The sequence below is a fragment of the Rhipicephalus microplus genome, chromosome 9 (assembly GCF_043290135.1).
Source record: "Rhipicephalus microplus isolate Deutch F79 chromosome 9, USDA_Rmic, whole genome shotgun sequence".
NCBI classification, from domain to species: Eukaryota; Metazoa; Arthropoda; class Arachnida; order Ixodida; family Ixodidae; genus Rhipicephalus; species Rhipicephalus microplus.
The window spans coordinates 121,573,277-121,592,540 of NC_134708.1; the positions used below are offsets into that span (position 1 = coordinate 121,573,277).

At 47.9% G+C, this 19,264-nt stretch overlaps 1 protein-coding gene across 1 annotated transcript; it reads right to left on the bottom strand.

Moving 5' to 3' along the window:
* Nucleotides 1-709: 709 nt before the first annotated feature.
* Nucleotides 710-1,545, bottom strand: LOC142772342 (uncharacterized). The gene is made up of 2 exons (XM_075874538.1): nt 1,475-1,545; nt 710-1,156 (listed from the first exon to the last, which is right to left on the bottom strand). The coding sequence occupies exons 1-2, from the start codon at nt 1,511-1,513 to the stop codon at nt 710-712; spliced, it is 486 nt and encodes a 161-aa protein (XP_075730653.1). The 5' UTR covers nt 1,514-1,545.
* Nucleotides 1,546-19,264: the final 17,719 nt, after the last annotated feature.

Consider the following 19,264-nt stretch of genomic DNA (forward strand, 5'->3'; position numbering starts at 1 on the left):
TGGTCACATGAAGTGACTGAAGTATCACAGGTGTCCCGACCTCGCTTTTTCGATTTCTCATCCATCAACTTGCTGCAGCTGAGTCTGTTTTCACGAACCGTACCAATATAGGAAATTGCCATTCTTGAAAGCTCCTCTACAAGCTGAGGGCCTGTGAAGAAGTTATCAGCGACAACTAGGTTGTCGTCTCGCATCGGTAGGCTGGAACACAGTTGGAGCACGACACCAGCTCCCAACCCAAGCTGGTAGCCACCCTGGCTGCCATAAAAACCTTTGTTGCAGCGCTGGTAGACATCGAAATCATAACACAGACCTGATTCCCCAGAACGTGCCCAAAGTTTTAGACCCCATTTACTCTTTAGTTTATTAGGCATGTACTGACGAATGTAACACCGCCCACAGAAAGGGATCAAGATTTCGTCCACTGCAGATTTTTTTTCTTGGGGCAAGACAACCATGTTGCTGCTCAAGGAACTGAGCCATGGGCGCACTTTCCAGCATTCGTCTTCTTTTACTTTGTCATTGGCCGCTTCATTATCGAAAAAATGCAGGTGGCTTGTGATCTTTTCAAATCTGTTACGGGACATTACCTGGGCTACTAATTCATATGTACTTCCATTTTCCCAATAAGCACGAACCCTGTGCATGTTTACGAGTCCCATCCTGAAAAACATGCCCAGAACAGATGTAAGTTCTGTCACGGTGAGGTTTAGAGTGGCTCCATGTTTTTGAAAGTAGTACTTATTGCTTTCATCGACGACAGCCTTAACATGGATCGAGAAACAAACATGTCAAAGTATTCCACTGCACTCAGCGGCTCTGCAGGTGGCAGCGGAAAGTTGTTCTCGAAACTACCTGCCTCGATATCAAAATCCTTCTTCACCCATGTGTACCGCCTTTTCATGTTCTGCAGTATCCGATCTACCGGAGGCGCATCTGTCGAGGTAGCAACCTCTTCCTCAGCTTCTTCTACCTCAGTTTGGATGGCATCTCCTTCATCACTGCTGTCTCCAGACACTTTTTCGCCACTTTTTTCATCAGCGGAAAAATCGCTCTCATTAGGGTTGATAACATCCAGCAGGTTTGCATGAACAAAACGCTTCGGCCTCTCTTTTGGAACAGAATAGAATGTTGAGGTTGAAATTGCAGTATGTCCCTGAAAAATCGTTAAAACAGCAAAATTAGCAAACAGACATCCGTTCACACACTCCACATGAATGCGTGTCACGATATGTCAGACGCGTTTCAAGCAGAAAAGCAATGTTGCATATCTGCAACAATGAAAATTGTGGCATTTAGTGCCCACTGTTGCATATGTGCAACACACCACGTGCAAAAAATATTTTCTCGAACAGAGCAAGCAAAAAACTAACTGTTGGGTTCTAGATTACTGTCAAGAGTGTTTCGAACACACATTCAGTGAAAAAAGCAACGCAGCTTAACTTGAGGGCTCATAAAAAAATATTTACAGTACCTTGATTGCAGAGCTCGACGACGACGTGGATGCTGCCATTTTGCAAACTGCAGATACGACGAATGTGGCCCCCAAGCGGCTTAAACTGGTACTGGGTGGAACGAAGAACCCTCGAAATAACATAGTATCGAGAACTTTTACCAGTGCATTAGGACCCTTGCAATCGGCAGGGCACGGAACTGGGTGTTGCAGATATGCAACAAGGGGCACTAATGGGTTAAAGCATGGCTGCAATGACAACCCAAATGTGCTTCAGTTCACATCAGGTCTGAAACACATTTCTGTTGGCAAACTGGTTGCCCTTTTTTCAGAAGGAAACTGTGAACAGGATCGCAGCACTGTGTTGGCACAAATGTCAGAGCCACCTCATTCGCTTCCTACTACTTGTGATGCAGCACCAACAGTCGATATGCTTCCTGATGAGGAACAGCCCGTTAGCCATGATATAGTAGAGGATAACGTTCTCTACTATGTTGGGGGATATCTCGTACGGCAATTTTTGTTGCACAGGCCTCCACACTGTGTGTGCAACACCCTTTTGAAGAATGCCGACCGCCAGCTTTGTGTATCACACCAGTATTTTGCTATGTTTAAGGCAAGCAACATCTCCTCAGATTTATTTGGCAATGTAACAATGCCTTCTGACGATTGCTTTCAGGATATTAAGGCCATGGAAGCTTGCTTTTTGGAATATATCGGTGTTGTGGTGCACCTGCCTAATGTGAGTGGAGTTTTGGCAGGCGTTTTGCACAGTTGTATGGGAAGGCAAAAATTCTGCTCTGAAGAATGCAAGAAAGCCTTTGTGCACCTCTTTGCAAGGATTCGCCTGTTGCGGCATATTCGTTTCGTGAACATCTCCTTGGCTAAACAACGCACCAGAAAATCTGCTGCAGCACGAAAAATGCGGAAGTTTTTGTAACTTTTAGGATTCTGTTTGCATATTTGAGGTCTTGAAAAACTGAGCGCTCAGAAAACAAGGACGACAAAAAGACACACATATGCGCAAAAGTAGGCGCTACTTCCATATTTTTGAGTCACCGCTGCTTCTACAGCTGAGGTCACAATTTTCTGCCTCCGAAGCGGACATGTGTGTGTACTATTTATCTGCTTGTATTTTGTTATTGTTTTTTTCATTAAGCAATATAGGTATGTTACTCTGAAGAAAGCATAAACCCTTCGTATTATTTTTTGAGAACACTCTATAGTGGCTTCAGTATTTTGTAAACTTTTGCTGAAGCTTTTATAAAGAAACCTGATGCTGGATAAAAAATGTAGCAATGTCTAACTCCAGTACCTTATGGTTTTTGTATCATTTCCTCTTGCATCCTAAGTGTGCGGTGTGCCATATTATCTTGTCCCACTCATGGGATGATTTTATATCGGGATACGTGCTGTGAACTTGTGTATAGTTATTACTGCTTTTCTTTTGTCTTTGTATATACATATGTGCGGCAGTGTGCACTGGATTGATACTAGGTTATTAGCATGCTGGCATGTGCGGTCCACTTTTGTATGCGACCAAAAACGTAAAACATTCAAGTTGTATTTGTACTACATAAACCGTACGTTTAGGCAATAAAACATTCAAACGAACTCTACTCGTTATTCTTGTCTAATTTATGTGTACACGTAAACAAAAACAACGTCTTACTTAGAATAAGTAGTGCACAAATAGGTGGATGGGCAGACCATCAATCAGAACGCAATGATGGCCGTTTTCATCATGTGGCGGGTTGCGCAACAGGAAGAAGGTCGCGTGCTCGCCATCTGAATACCTTCCACTCGCTCAATTTGACTTGCTGGTGCATCCCAATTGAATTTGGCGCTAAATCCCCCCTCGCCACTCGGATCCTCAGTCCTCATCAAGATGGCGTCCCCCAGTGCATGTCTGCAATGCGCCGCCATGTTTTTGTACCGCCCACGAACACCAGGCGTTTGTCCGGCGCTGCGAGCGAATACCGCGTTCCATGGAGGGTATAGGAAGTTTCACTCCCCTGGCGTTGTGTCTTTCCAACTTGATGACGAGGTGCCGCTTTTGACACCTATTCGCACTCCTGGTCTCTGTGACGAATTCTAGCCGTGCTTGATCGGGCCGTGCATAGTTTTAGAACAGACTTCGCCTGTCTATTATTGTGTGACACCACTTGTCGCCCCAACAGACCACCTTTACCGCAGCACCGAGGTTGTCCACGTTTCTGGCATTAAACCTTTTACGCGACGTTCCCAGTCACTTTGACTTACGGCAGCCAAGGTGTCCGCTTCCAAGTGAGAGGAATCAGTGTGGGCGTTTGTTATTTACAACGTTTTCATCCCTGCACGATCATAATCAGCATCATCTGCTTGTGTATTTGCCCTTATGGCCACTGTGTGTCATCATAATTGTCATCGTCTGTGTGCTGACTCTGCCCGTTCGTTTGGCGAGGTCTTTCCTCAAATAAACGCTGTCGCAATTAAGACTACCAAGACTACATACTACTTTTGCCAGTATTACGACTCCGTGACATATGGTGGAGGTGCTTTCCGGTTCAAGTACAGAACGCCCCCTCCAGTCGTGAGCCAATCCCACACCGTGAAGAGGACACTGAAGCCAACCTCAATCAGCGAGCTAGCCGCAGGCAGCGAGGGCTACATCGAGAGTACAGGGCTCTCTTTACCTGATAACATTCGCCAGCTCAAAGCCACCACTACTACAACGACCGCTATGATTGCCCCTGTACCAACGCCCGCCACGGTGGTAATGCAGCAGCCGAAAAAGCTACCGACCTTCCACGGATCATCATGTGAAGAAAAGGAGATCTGGCTGGAAACATATGACCAAGTGGCTGCCTTAAACCAGTGGCACTTGGAAGAAAAGCTGCGCCACGTCTACTTTTACCTAGATTACGCGGTGAAGACTTGGTTCGAGATACACAAATCGTCACTTCAAACCTGGGATCTTTTCGGCTGAGCATTCCTGCAAACATTCACAAGCGTTGCCCAAATAGAGAGGACTGCTGCTGTGGTGGACCATTGAAAAGACTGGAAATGCGTACCCGGTAGTACGACCGCCAATTGATGCAAAAGTACGCAGCTGTTCACGTCCTCAGCTCTGACGACATACGCGAAGCGATCCGACAGATCATACAGGAGGAGCTACGGAAGCCACTGCGTTCATCGCAGCCCCAAGTGTACTCAATTGCCGACATCGTCCACGAAGAATTCCGGCAATCGCTTGGAGTTTCCGAAGCGCCGCGGCCTCAGCCACAAGCAATGAACTACGCTGCTGCTGCCCGATACTACGTGCCCCTTCCGCGCCCACACGGAGACATCGCTCCACCGAAATCCTGGTGCTGAGGTCGCCACCAGTTCTCGCGCAGGTAGGACGCACGTTTTTGCGCTCCCGAGTGCTTTAAATTTCTTTCTTTTTCTCCAGTTATAATTATTTTTAGAGCAATTTTACGGGACCTTCACGTATTTGTTTATTTTTTCTTGAACAGCGCCGCGTGCGCAGCCCTTTTTAGTTTCCAAGCCCAATAAATGTAGTCCGTCCTACTCTCATTTTCTAGCCATGTACATGATGGCCAAAAATTTATCACCGGGTTTTCTCCCGGGTGGGGCATCCAATGGTTCTCAAAACCACACGAAGACGCAAGCCCTCTTCTAGCCATCTGCACGTTGGCCGAACATTTACCACCAGAGTTTCTCCCGGGTTATGCACTGAGTGTTTCACGAAACCACACAAAGTTGTATGAGCTCAACATGAAAAAGGCTGCAAGCCTTCTCCGCTCAGAAGCGAGCGAGGTCCCATGGCGTCTCAGCCCTTCCCGCCTCTCTCCAGCGCACCTTAATTGAACGCGAGCACAGAAGCTGAGAAGCGCGGTGAGGGTACTTCAGAAAAACTCCCCACCCGTTTCCGGCATACACTCCCGGGAGGCTGCGAAGACTCCGGCCGCCTATATTCTGTTCCTGAGGTTCCGTGCAGCACTGTGGAAGCTACAGGCTTTCTCAACTAATCAGGAGGACGATCACGTCTCAGTGTATCCTCCCGCGCCCTGTCATCTGCTAGCGACGTGTGCTGCAGCGAAAGTGGCAAGAGTGTCTCGGGACACTGTGCAACTGCGCAGTGAGATGAGCTGCAATTGTGAAAGCGGTTAAATATTCTTGTCGGCAAGGTAAAAGTGCGCGTCTTCGAGATACTTGACGTAGACATTCGAGGGATAAGGTCCAGTGTCTTATGTTTCAGTGGAATGTGCCCCACTAGCCAAATTGAATGTGACAGCAACACGCTTCATGAAATTTTGTATACGCATGCCTATTGGCATTCGAAGCGCCACCCGCGTTCGATACGAAATGATAGCCGTGCTTTTCGTGCTTCGCTACCCACTTGTACAGCGCACGCACGCTGGCGTTGGTGAAAACAGCCGTTCTCTTGATGAGAGAGCTCATGCTTGCATTTCTGCCGCCCTCTTTACGCAGTATCCCGAACAGATTTAAAACCACCTGCTTCGCTCCTTTGTCGTAAAAGCTGACCAGGGAACGACATCACACAGGTGAACCAGGCCCCGTCATTTCGACAAGAGGAACCAAATCTGCCACCGCAGTCTAATCACACCAAAGACTGGGTCCTCCGCTTCGCTGTGGACGCTCGGGCTGCGCGGACTACTCCTAAAAGTTCAGACAGTGTGGTAGCATTTCTTCGTACTTTATAAACAAAAACATACCAAATGCGAGCCACTACAGCGTTAGTTCTTTCATCTTTTGCATGTTATAAGACGTACAAGCAAGAACGTTTTCTTCCGTGTCATAAAGCCACAAAAATGGCTTTCTACAGAAAATGCTACAAAATCGCCATAAAAATCAGAGCCAACACGCAGAGAACCTTTCAAGTAAAAACCCTCCGACGAGACCGCTTGCAAAAGTCACGAAGACAAACAACGGGCTACGTAGATGGGGCACTACATCTCGCTTCGCAACAACATGCGTTCGAGGGTCATGTAGCCTTTGCTTTGCTGCATGGAACTTCTGGAAGATAGTATATAAAAAAAGCTCGCCAGTCAGGCAAAGCCAAGAAGCATGAAGCTACCACCATACAGCACCTTCAACTGGTGTTTATTCACTGCTACCTGTAGAGTTGGCGCAGCAGAGGGGTGCAGCCATCTTTTCCCCTCAACTGCAAGTCCACTAAGAGAGCGAAGAAACCTCTCCGAAAAACCGGCTTTTCGAGTTAGCTTGCACCGGCACACAACAAGACGGAATCCTCTCCACATCCACTGAGCAAGAATGCGAGGCCAGCACCCGTTATTCACCCTCGTCGCAAACATCTTCCTCTTCGGAACGCACCATGCCCACCTCCTCTTCTTCCGCCGATCCATCCGTGGTCAGCCACCCAGAGAAAAGCTGCTTGGCTGTTCACCTCTGTCCTCCTCGCCCACTGTCGGTGACGAGCGGATGCCCTACCAAGTTGCAGCAGCCAAACCAACAGCGGTCACTGCTCCCAGCGCTGGAATCCTCGCTCCCCGCCAGCTACATTTGTTGCCACCACACCAAGTGAAACAGACAACCGATAGACTCACCGGCCACGTCCCACACAAGGAAAGAGAAATAGCCCCCTCACTCAAAACGCCACTAGAGGAGGCGGCATCCCGAGCTGCGTCGTGGGAACGCTCGTTGAAAACAACGAGGTTGCCTTCCCCAGGCTTCCCCACACTGGTGCCCTCCTTGGCACACCCCTGAGCTTTGCTTGTACCCGCTCCACCACGTTGCTCAACGCATCTGAAACGGCCGTTCTACGCGCTTCCTGCACACTCGCTTAACATGTGGCGGGATCCCTGCCGCCAGCAAGCGCCGAGTGAGATGGCGGCCCGACCCTAAAATGCAACACAAGCGCTAGCGGCATGAGCTTTGCATGAGCGGCTCTGATGCACACCCTGGTTGTACGACGCGACGACTGTTGTGGCTGGCAACCGTTTGGCGGAGCTTTAGTTTTCGAGGTCGGCAACCATCACCAAGAGCAGACGACGCTCACAAGTTTTTTAATGCATTGGTTCAAGACGTCGATTTTTTTTGAGGCTGTTGTATTTTCACAACGCGTTTTTCGTCCGCAAGTGTTGCGTCGCCTTATTCATCTGTGTTTGAGGCTAATTACGCGCTTCATTTTTGTTGTTTCCAGATTACTCCACTACGGCGTCTCTCCCAATCATATCGTGGTTTTGGGATGCTAAACCACACATATGAAACAGCTGGGAAATGTTATTAAGCGGGAATGTATCAGTGAAGCTCTACTGTATAGGCCTACACAACTCCACGAGCTTGCATATTCAACGGAAAACTATAGTCGTCAACTGTCTCTAGACTCAAATTTCGAATTAAGAGACAGCCTGCGTCCAGACTGAGTTCCATTGGCTGCTGACGCACTAGGCGAATTGACTGAAACTAGTGCAACCATGAGAGTAATAAGTATGGCTGTACTGCTACTCTGCAAACACATACCTAATATACAGAAAGCTCCCAGTGGATACGTACCACAGTAATGAGGCAAACAGTGCCACTCACTACTGGTGCATAAAAAATTAGGCAGAAAAAAGGTGAATGAAAACATAATTAGCAAAGAAATAAATGCATACATATATACATAACCTGCATATTCACTTCTAGGCTACATAAACTGAGGATGAACTGCTTTGAAAAAACATACGCTAAAATTCAATAATCTTAATAAATGTATAAATATATGAAGTAAGCAAACAAAATCTTAGTGCGACATGGCTAGGCTGGTCACCCACCTTCACGGAGTGGAATAGCTCTAGCTTTTTTCAGAAATCTTTGCAATACCTCCTCCACAAACACATACACATATAGCTGGATTTATTCATTATAGCCCACTTGGAAGATTATGCTGATTTTATTTACCCAAAAACCCTCAACAACTGCCGACGACAGGTGACTAGCGTACAGGATTGTCGACAAGTTCCTTCGGCTACTTTGTACCAATTGAATATAGCTACTACCAGCAAGAATGATGAATTATCATGGTATTCATGTAATTTATTGATAAAATATTTTAGCTGATTGAGAGACGGCATCCTTCTTTGGAGAGAAGGCGTGTGTTTTTTAGTTTCTGTGTACTATTGGGAAACAACACACATCCAACACTGAGCTAACAATAATAAGCATTTTTGTTGTTTAAAGTTTTCTTGACCTGACATGAGCTTGAAATATTTTGCTACACACTTGATTATGACAGATGCATGTTTAACAAGACAGATATGACCATTTCGGCCGGATATTGAAAATATTGTTGAACGTTTCTTTAAATGCTTCATGCAAGCAGATAATATTCGCATATTATATCAATTGTAATGGTGTTCAAGTATAGTATCATGACTGCATGCAATCCTGACAAATTAATTATACTGTGTTAGCAGCTACTTTCGAACATCTGACAATTTATTGCAGCGCTTACACTTGCTTTACACTTGGTTTATGTCATGGACGGCCATTTTTGGCGACCACCCGTCGCGGCAATTAACGAGCGCCGTACTTCCCCACTGACCGTAGGAACGGCGGGTGCATGAAAGAGAGCCGAGAAGTGCAGAATGGGGTGCTCTTCTTCGAACGTTGCCGCCGACGTTTGATCCTTTGTAACTGCGGTGGCGTATGCAGGGTCGTGGAAGGCCGCGATGTACCCCGAACAAGGATTAGACTACAGGACGCACTGGCTGAGAGCCAAACAGTCTGACCATTCCCACGGGGAAAACCGTGGGAAAACCTCTAGTGCACAGGCCATATGACAACACCCCAACAGGTTGTCACTCTCGCTAGTTGAGGGCCATCTCCTAATTAAAAAGGGGTGGGGTCAATATATTTTGTGGGGTGGAGTTTCCATCAATGAAACGCGCATGATTGGACCCATGTAGAGGTCTCTTGTCTCCAAGGAAGAGAGCGAGGAGACACGAGGGGGATTTAAGCACAGGATTTTGCCCTGCTAGGCAGACTAGTCGCTGACCAACATGGTGTAGAAACAGATCAACAAGCATTTCTTCTAGAAGTTTTAGCGTGGCTCTGTATCGGCTGGCCACCTAAACTTAGCCGTTCGTCTAGTTGCGAGGCGATATTAACGTCTGAAACGTAGACATCGGGACTTCGCCCACGAGTTAGCTCAACCTTCCCGAAGTCACCTGCAAGCACTACTCTCCCGGAGCCACCGGCGTAGCAACACCGCCGACATCGCAGTCGTGCCAGAACTCTCTTCGACTTCTCGCATCCGATCGTCGGGGACACAACGCTGCCGGCCATCACACGTATGCCTTCACCTGTTTATATCTTCGAACTTTCTCCTCCGTAGTCTATTGTTGTTAGTTTGTGTAGTTTGTAATAGTTCTCTCGCGTAAGCTGATTTATTGTTTTTATATGTATTTTTTAGTTGTATCAACTGTTGATGTACTTTGTTAGTTGTATTGAAGCGTTGTACTAGATCCCGCGTGCTGCAATATCACTAGAGTAAAGTTTGTTTTGTTTTTTCACGTCTCTGATCTCTTCACTGTCTCTGCTTGCGTACGGAACGAACTAAGCTGCTGTCATTTCCGTCGCCGACTTCGCGCTGGCGACGCTAGAGTGGCAGCTTGTAACAGTCTACAATAAAATATTTCACGCATTCATAGATGATAATGCGTACCTGAAATAAAGGTGGGGGGGCTACATTCACAAAATTGTCTTGTATGCAAGCTCCTCTTCCTGGCACATGCACGCAACTACACGAATTGGCAACTGAGCTTTACATTTAAATATTTCGCCGTATACATTTCATGAACACACTTCACAACACTCGACAGAATTGCTTAAATGTGACACGGTCCACAGAACTTCATAACAGCGCTACACATAATAGCCCTAGTACGGCGTTGCACACTACGAATGACAAAAATGACGGGCAATAAAACTTGCCCTTCCTTATCGTAGCAGAAGCAAACGCTCACAAGCATTCATAATTTATGCGTACAATGCTGCGACGGCTGAGACCCGGCCCTTCACATGATTCGGGCAAGCAGCTTTCGAGTCAGTGAAATTCACCGCGGCGTCTTTACATGTGGTGGTGGCGAGAGCGATTGCCGCTTCTTGCACTGCGTCTGAGTTGCGTGCCTTGACTGTGGCCGATGCTAACTCTCAGCCTTAAGAGTCGACGACGCTGATAGCATACGTGTTTCTACGGAGATACTTGGCCGCGTTGGTACAGCAGGCGTTCGGGTCTTGCCTTAATTAGGATCCTGCAACGGCGAAGCTCTCCACTTCCATATGCCTGTGTATATGGGTTCCTGGACATGAGGGTCTACAGGGAAATGAAGTGGCTCACGCCACTGCCCGCGAGCACGTCAGCCGGGCTGCCCTGGGACCAAAGGATACCCAATCCGTGGCTGCAGAGATGGAGGTAGTAGAAAACATCTACTCGTCGGTACTTCAACACTACAAACTGCATTCCCTGTGAATGTTTTTGTGATGACCCAATGGTGTACCTCTCTGTGACAGTGCGTGTGGGTAATGTGGACACCTCTGTTGCGTGTGTTCGCCCGACCTTCCGCTGTGATTACGCGTCTGTTCTCAACTTCACCGCGGCGCGGACAGCTGACTGCGTCGTGTGTGGGGACTTTAACGCCCATCACCACAATTGCGAGTTCTGACGTTCGTGGCCGATTCCTGTCAGATGCGATTGCCACTGCTGGTATCTGCACTATCAACACTGGTGAACCAACGTTAGTGCGCCGTAACACACGCTGCTATACGATTGGTCTGGTGCCGGTGCTTCTGTCCTGATCGTAGACGTGCGCTTGAGCCCGAGACACCACCGGATCGGACCACTACCTCATTGTCCTTTCGCCCCGCCACCCGAGTCGCGGGGCGAGGCACGTGTACAGTGTCGTAGGTTGGCATGTTTTTGGTGATCTGTGCGCGAAAGAATCACTTGCCAGTGATTTTGTCACTTACATAACTGAGTGCGCGCGCTCAGCTACAACGCACGTTGTTGTGCCTGCCGGCTCTCGGTGCCCTGACGTCAAACTCTTGAATCTGCGCGCCGCCCGCCATCGTGCGCAGTGCATCGCCACTCGCATGGACCGTGCCGAACACTGGACAGAGCGCAATCGCATAGACGTGGTCTGCCGAAGACAGGCACAGTGACTGAGCTGGTCCGGCGTCTGCTCGTCTCTCAGCGATCCTCGTCGCCACAACCGCGCCTGGCCCATCATGAGAGAACTTCTAACCCAAGGGCCCCTCGCCATCCTGTGCTCGCGATTGCAGTGGCACACCCTCTTCACCGACTGACGCGGCCGTCTGGCAGCACTTAGCGTGGCTGTGTGACGCCGACTTCACTGAGCATGAACTCGCTCACGTCCTCAACCGCGAACGACACCGCAGCGCACCGGGATCGGACGGCATAACACACAACATGTTGTAGAACCCACTGACGACCAGCGCCACCTTTTGCTCGCCGCCTATAATGAGATTTCACGCATTGGCTTTCCCCCGGACACCTGGCGCACATCAGGGGTCGCGCCGGTCCTGAAGCGAGGGAAACCACCATGCAGCCTCACCTCACACCGGCCGATATTCCTGACATCCATACCGAGAAAAACCATGGAGGCAATGGCGCTTCATCGCCTCCGGTGGATAGCCACTATGAGCGGCACCTTTCCGCCACAACAGTGCGGCTTTCACGCTCTTTGCGCCACGGCTGATGTGATTGCTGCGGTGATTGACTCCCTGGAGCAAGCACTACGTGACCGGGAGACAGCTCTGCTGCTTCTGCTCGACCTGCAGTCAGCAATTTACTGTCTCCCCGGTGCTACGATCATCCGGGTGGTCTGTGTGCTTTGTGTGCGGGGTTAAGTTCTGCGCTATATTGAAGACTTCCTCACCAACCGCTCACTGAATGTATCTGTAGAAAGGCGAACAGTACGCCCCGCCCTCCCACCATGGGAGTGCAACAAGGAGCGTGCTGAGCCTGCTTATTTTTACCTTCGCTCTAGCACGACTCACCGAATGTCTTCCCCAACACGAAGTTTTCACTATTCGCAGGTTCATCTACGCAGACGACATCACCCTGTCTTTCCGCGGTCCCACCCTGTTCTCGCGAGATTACGTAAGTGCCTCCAGAATGCCATAGAGGCCGATGCCGGCTCCGTGGACACCATAGAACTACGCATCTCGGTCGCGAAAACAGAGGCGCTCCTCGTCCACCAGCGCGCCAGTGAACGGCGCACCACGCGTCCTGTCACACTCCATGGTGTCCTGATCCTACGAAAGACCCACGTTCGCTTCCTCGGTTTCACTATAGACCACAAATTTGAGTGGAAATTAGAAGTAGACATCTGCGTCGTGAAACACGCCATGTTCAGAATGCCGTGCGGCGGATCCTTGCACAAGGAACCGGATGTCCCGCATCCTTCGCTATGAGCATCTGTGAAGCCAAGGCGATGACCAAAGTGCACTACGCGTTACCCCTGTGCAGCCTTCGCCCCATACAGTAGCATGCCATCGATGCTGACCATCGCCGAGTGCTTCGCATATGTCATAGACTGCCGCGTGGCTGGAGAGTCACTGCAACATTAGCGGAGAAAGGCACCTGGTGGGCGTCACTGACATGCAAACTGCGCGCGCTCATCCACCTCGAGTGCCTCAATCGTGCACCGAACGGGGCTACTATACTCTCACAGCTGTGTCCACTGTCTGACTCACGTGTCGGAGCTCTATTCGACCCGTTTGACTGCATCGTGGTGGGCAGTGCACACGAGATTCCCCCGTGGATGCCACCTCACCAAAGAGTGCCGCTCCCCTTGGTTTTCAGCTCCCAGAAATACGCTATAAATGCTTCACTCCAGCTTGTGCCATTGCTCAGGAAGCCGCTGTCTTCAATGACGCCTCCGTCCTACAAGGTCACTCTGCGACCGCTGTCTGCGCGGCACCAAAGCAGGCATTGAAGCGCCAATGCCAGCTCGTCTACCGTGCCTCATCTATCACGGCTGAGCTGGTAGGAATCCACCTTGCTGCAGACCTCAACAGCGAATACCAGCAAGTCTCACGTGCGGCTATCTTCACCGACTCGAGATCTGCCCTCCGCCAGCTCACCAAAAAAGACTGCGCATCCCCCCTACCCCCTCGCACAGCGTGTAGCGTGGTCGCTGCACAGATGCGTGATACAGGCTGCGACGTGGTTCTTCAATCAATTTCGTCACTCGTTGGCATCGCAGGGAACGAGGCTGCCGATGACCTACCAAAGACAGCGCATGACCCCTCTGTTCCACTGTCAATGAGCGCGGACTCCGAGAGCTCAGCATGCCGAAACCTGTGGTGCGAGCTCGTTCGATGTCATCCCGACCAATGTACGGCCACCGGTAGAGTTACTGTATATGCTCCCTGTGGCAGCATAGTTGCGCATAGGTTCACCATTTTGTTCCACGCCAGTGCAGCGAAGCCACTCGTAGCACGCGCAGAAGAAAAATACGGTGCGATGTTTCGGAGTGGGAACGTGCCGAAGAGAGTGCCCCGCCGCGGTGGTCTAGTGGCTAAGGTACTCGGCTGCTGACCCGCAGGGCGCGGGTTCGAATCCAGGCTGCGGCGGCTGCATTTCCAATGGAGGCGGAAATGTTGTAGGCCCGTGTACTCAGATTTGGGTGCACGTTAAAGAACCCCAGGTGGTCTAAATTTCCGGAGCCCTCCACTACGGCGTCTCTCATAATCATATAGTGGTTTTGGCACGTTAAACCCTACATATCAATCAATCAACGTGCCGAAGACGTATGCGCACTCGCTGAGCAAGATCGCACTGTTGCAGTGAGGCGGTACTTTGCTATAGGTTGCGAAAATGCTTGAGACTCGTGTGCTTAGATTTAGGTGCACGTTAAAAAACCCAAGCTGGTCAAAATTTTTAGAGCCCTCCAACACGGCGTCTCTCATTATGATGTGGTACTTTGGGACGTTAAAATGAACAATTTATTAATTTAGGTGAAAATGACTGAAAAGGTAACTTATTCGAAATAAAGCCACAGCATAGTTTTTACACCGAACATACGATGCACCATGTTTTTGAAATAAAAATTTTGAGTGCTCGATACATTTAGACCCGCAAGATGGCGCCACCCTTCCAGTTTGTCGGGGGCAAACACGTTTGCGGCTTCGATGTTCTCGTCATTCTAGCTTCTGCTCTGGCTAAAACAATGCAATCGCTATTATTGCTCGCACTTCTGCTTATTTTGACAGAATGTCTGGAGTCTCCGCAGTGCGAATATTGCGAGTTCCTATGAACAAAGAGGGATTTGCCAGATATATCCGCCAGCGTAAAGCGTATCCGGCGGGTAGTTTACTAAGTGTGGCAGCTTGGGCTAGTTCGTATAACAGTATGGCAGTTAAAGCGCGAGAACAGAACGACGACGCAGAGACATGAAGGACACTTCGTGTCCTTGCCTCTGCATCGTGGTTCTGTTCTCGCGCTATAACTATCATCAGGGTAGTTTACACATTACGTAAAGGTTTACGCTCTGTAAAGATCCACCCGAACATGCACAGGTTCTCTTCTAGTGACACGGTAACCTAAAGAAGTATACGTACTAGCTAAAAGCCCCTAAAGGAGGTCACGATGAAGTCGGCGCGGGCAGAAAACGGGGTCGCGCCTTCATGCACGTAAAGCTGGATTTGCCGCCAAAATTGAAACATTTGACGTCACGCTGCACCACGTGAGAGCGCTCGCTGAATAGCGGCGACGTGGTCCTTCAATGGATTGCGTCACAAGTTGGCATCGCCGCAAACCAGGCTGCTGGTGATCTGGCAAAAACAGCGCACGGCTCCTCGGTTCCACTCTCAATGAGCGTGGACTCAACGCACCGATACCTGCAGTGCAAGCTCGTTCGCAGTCATCCCGACCAACGCACGGCTGACGCATAGATGGATGGATTGATGTGGCCCTTTAGATGGGTTGGCGACTAACGCCACCTAGCCGTAATACTTAGTGAAACAACAACTATAATTATCTTTTTTTCCCTTCAAATAGTGAAGTATAAGACTGGTACTTTGCAGTGAATGGTTCATTTACACTCGTGCATTGACTTTGGCCACTAATCAAGTAACCTCCTTCTAGTTAAATATACCCGCTTAAAGTCTATTTTCCTCTCTCTGTCCCTAAACACCCACTGCTTTGAAAAACTCTACGCCTTCATTCTGAACTATGGGGTGAAGCCCTTTACAGAACATTATCAAGTGTCCGGCAGTTTCCTCCTCCTCTCCGCATGCACTGCATACCGTGTCAACCCCTTCGTATTTCGCCGGATATGTCTTGATTTGCAATACCCCGGTCCTGGCCTCGCACAGTAGAGAACTACCCCGAGTATTATCATAGATCCTTTCATTGGCGATTTCCTGCTTAAAAGTTTGATAGATCTCTAGTGCGGACATCTCCATCACTTGAAAAATTGAACAGCTGCACAAACTTGAAGGAAAACAAGGGAGACAGGAAAGAGCGCAGGAAACTGAGAACAGGAAACTGCGCTCTTTCCTGTCTCCCTTGTTTTCCTTCAAGTTTGGGCAGCAATTCAATTTTTCAAGTATGAACCAACTACTCTGCAAAGAAGTATTGCTTCTTAATCACGTCATTACTCCTCGTGCCAGCCTTTGTTTCCGTCACCTTCTTCTCAACCCATAGTTCTCTTTGGTTTGGCCCCCTACTGTTTTTCAAGTATTTACCAGTCAATTTTCGGCTTCGCTTTCCCCGTTTTGTATCGACATTCTTCATGTACAAGTAGCTGAATACATTTCTTGCCCAACGCTCCTCCCGCATTTCTCTCAATCGCTTCTCAAATTTTATCTTGCTGCTAGCTTCCCTGCCCTCTAATGATGTCCATTCCATATCACCTTGTACTTCCTGATTTGGTGTATTCCCGTGAGCTCCTAAGGTAAGCCTACCTATTCCACGTTGCTTAAATTCTAATCTTGCTTGAACTTCTGATCTCATGCACAAGAGCACATTGCCGAACGTCAGACCAGGAACCATGACCCTTTTCTATATTCCTCTCACAATATCATACTTATTGTAATTCCACAGTGCCTTATTTTTCATCACTGCTGCATTCCTTATACCTTTAGTTGTTACGTATATTTCGTGTTTTCTTAGGTACTGGGCCCCATTGCTTATCCATATGCCCAGATATTTGTATTTATCTGTTATCTCTAGCGTGACCTCCTGTATTCTGAGCTCACTACCTTCATTGTCATTAAAACTCATGACTGCTTATTTTACCTTACTAAATATGAAATCTAACCTATCTCCCTCAAACTTTCAGCTAAGACAAATCACAACAAAACGTTTAGGCAGCCACCCAGCCACATTAATGCCCACAAGTTCGCTCTCTTTCCTCGTGCAATTTTTCATTGGAACGCATTACCTGCGGAAGTAGCGAATGCTGCCTCGACGGCTTCATTCACTCAACAGATATAAAAGATTAATTTCACCATATATGTGATGTATGCTGAAAATAGTGTCATTTGAGTGCAATTCATCCGGCTACAAATGTTGAAAATATTCTTAGTTGAGCGCAGTCTGTTGAACAGCGAGAAAATATATTTGACCTTTCTGTACTTGATAGTTATGTATTCTTTCATTTATGCCCTGTACTCCAGTGTATTACTAGTTATTGCTTGAATGTATTGTTTGTATCCCACTCCTGCATGGGCCCGGGTAGGGCTTGCAGTATCTGTAAATAAATAAATAAATAAATAAATAAATAAATAAATTACCGCAGATGTCCACCAATCTCTGCAAATCTTCCTTGTTGTCGGCCATTAGATCCATATCATCTGCGTACATCAATGCTGGTAGTGCCTGTTCAATGAGTTTTTTTGACGAAAGAGAGGTTGAAGCCCAGTCCACTCCCCTCTAATTTGGCCTCTAATCCGTGTATGTACATCATGAATAACAAGAGTGACAGAGGACACCCCTGCCTAAGCCCCCGTTTCACCTCTGTGGGCTTAGATACATGTTTTTCCTACCTTATAACTACCTTGTTGTTTTTATAGATCTATAAAAATTATTGACTACTTCTTCCATGCCTAGTGTGTCCAGTATTCCGCACAATTCCTCTTGAATCACGCTATCGTACGCTCCCTTGATATCCAAAAATGCTTCGTCTACAGGGGCCTGTGTTCCTTTTCTGCTATTTCGAAACACTGCGTCAGTGAGAACAGATTGTCTTCCAACCTCCTGTGTTTCTGAAACCCATTCTGCAGTTCCCCCATCACCCCCTCATCCTCTATCCATGCCTGCAGTATTTCTTTTATATTCCACATAATAAGCCTGTGGACGACTGATGTCACTGTTATAGGACGGTAGTTGTTTATGCCAGCTTTCTCCCCCTTTCCTTCAAAGATCATGCTCATCCTGCTAAGTTGCCATCCATCGGGGACTTCACCATCGATTATTCTTTTGCTTACTGCATCTTTCAAAGTGTGTTTAGACGTCAGACCCAATGTCTTTATCAGCATAATTGGAATGCCATCTGGGCCTGTTGATGTTCTACTAGGAACCCTCTTCTCAGCCCTTTCCCACTCTCTTTATGAAAATAGCGCTATTGCGCCGCCACTTCATCCATCCTTGTCTATTGTGGTGCATAAGGCACTTATTTTGGCAAATTTTTCCGTCACCCTTGTTCCTATATACTCAGTAGCTTTGTCCCCTTCTAGCCTAGCACCTTGAGCTGTAGTTATAAGCCTCTGTTCCAGGCTTGTCTCATTTCTTAGGGAGTTTAGATGGTTTCAAAATTTCTCAGCTGCCTTTCCATCCTTTTTATGTACTTTTGCCAGCCACTGAGCCTCATTTCTTCCAATCTTATTATTGATCAGAAGAGATACTTCCCTTCTACAGCTTCCCGGCTCTTCACCACGCCCTTTACCCCAGGGTACACTAAGAAGAAAGGAGTGCTCCTTCCTCCTCGCACTCTGGACAGGTTTCATCTGGCATGATGATCGCCGACACCGCCTCCCAGGAGCTCCTTCACCCTCTTTTCATAAATTGATGCTCACCCTTCTACGGCGGCTGCAAAGCATTATGGGAAACCGGGGCGCCAGCGGAAAGTCGTCTGCTAGCGGAAGCGTTGGCTCACCCCGTTTTCCACAGTGCGTCGGATGCTTTTGTCATTTGTTTTATTACCACTATTACCGTACAGCTTCATTATTAGTACTTTATGTCGGGGACTACACTCGCGAAATGCTTCCGCGCTATACACAGTGCAAGACCGCTTCGCGAATGATATCTCAAAATTGCACCCTTATAAATAGTTTCGATCCCCAAAATGCTGTGTATATTTGAATACTAATTGCGACTTTCAAATGCTGCGTGTGATAAAGTTTGCACTTGGGACGCTGAGAGTAGTAAGAACCAGCTAACAGCACGTCAATAGAGCGGATATTTCGCATGCAGTAATAAATGCGAAGCATTTCCTAGCGAACTTCAGCTACTTTGAGCGTATCTATCTATCTATCTATCTATCTATCTATCTATATATCTATCTATCTATCTATCTATCTATCTATCTATCTATCTATCTATCTATCTATCTGTCTGTCTATCTATCTATCTATCTATCTATCTATCTGTCTGTCTATCTATCTATCTATCTATCTATCTATCTATCTATCTATCTATCTATCTGTCTGTCTGTCTGTCTGTCTGTCTGTCTGTCTGTCTGTCTGTCTGTCTGTCTGTCTATCTATCTATCTATCTATCTATCTATCTATCTATCTATCTATCTATCTATCTATCTATTCACGTATGATCGG

What these genes read in the sequence shown, in the direction of transcription:
- LOC142772342 (XM_075874538.1), bottom strand. Translation starts at nt 1,513, where the DNA reads ATGGCAGCATCCACGTCGTCGTCGAGCTCTGCAATCAAG. An exon ending in CGTCGAGCTCTGCAATCAAG is followed by an intron (nt 1,157 to 1,474) that starts GTACTGTAAATA and finishes ACGATTTTTCAG; the next exon opens with GGACATACTGCAATTTCAAC.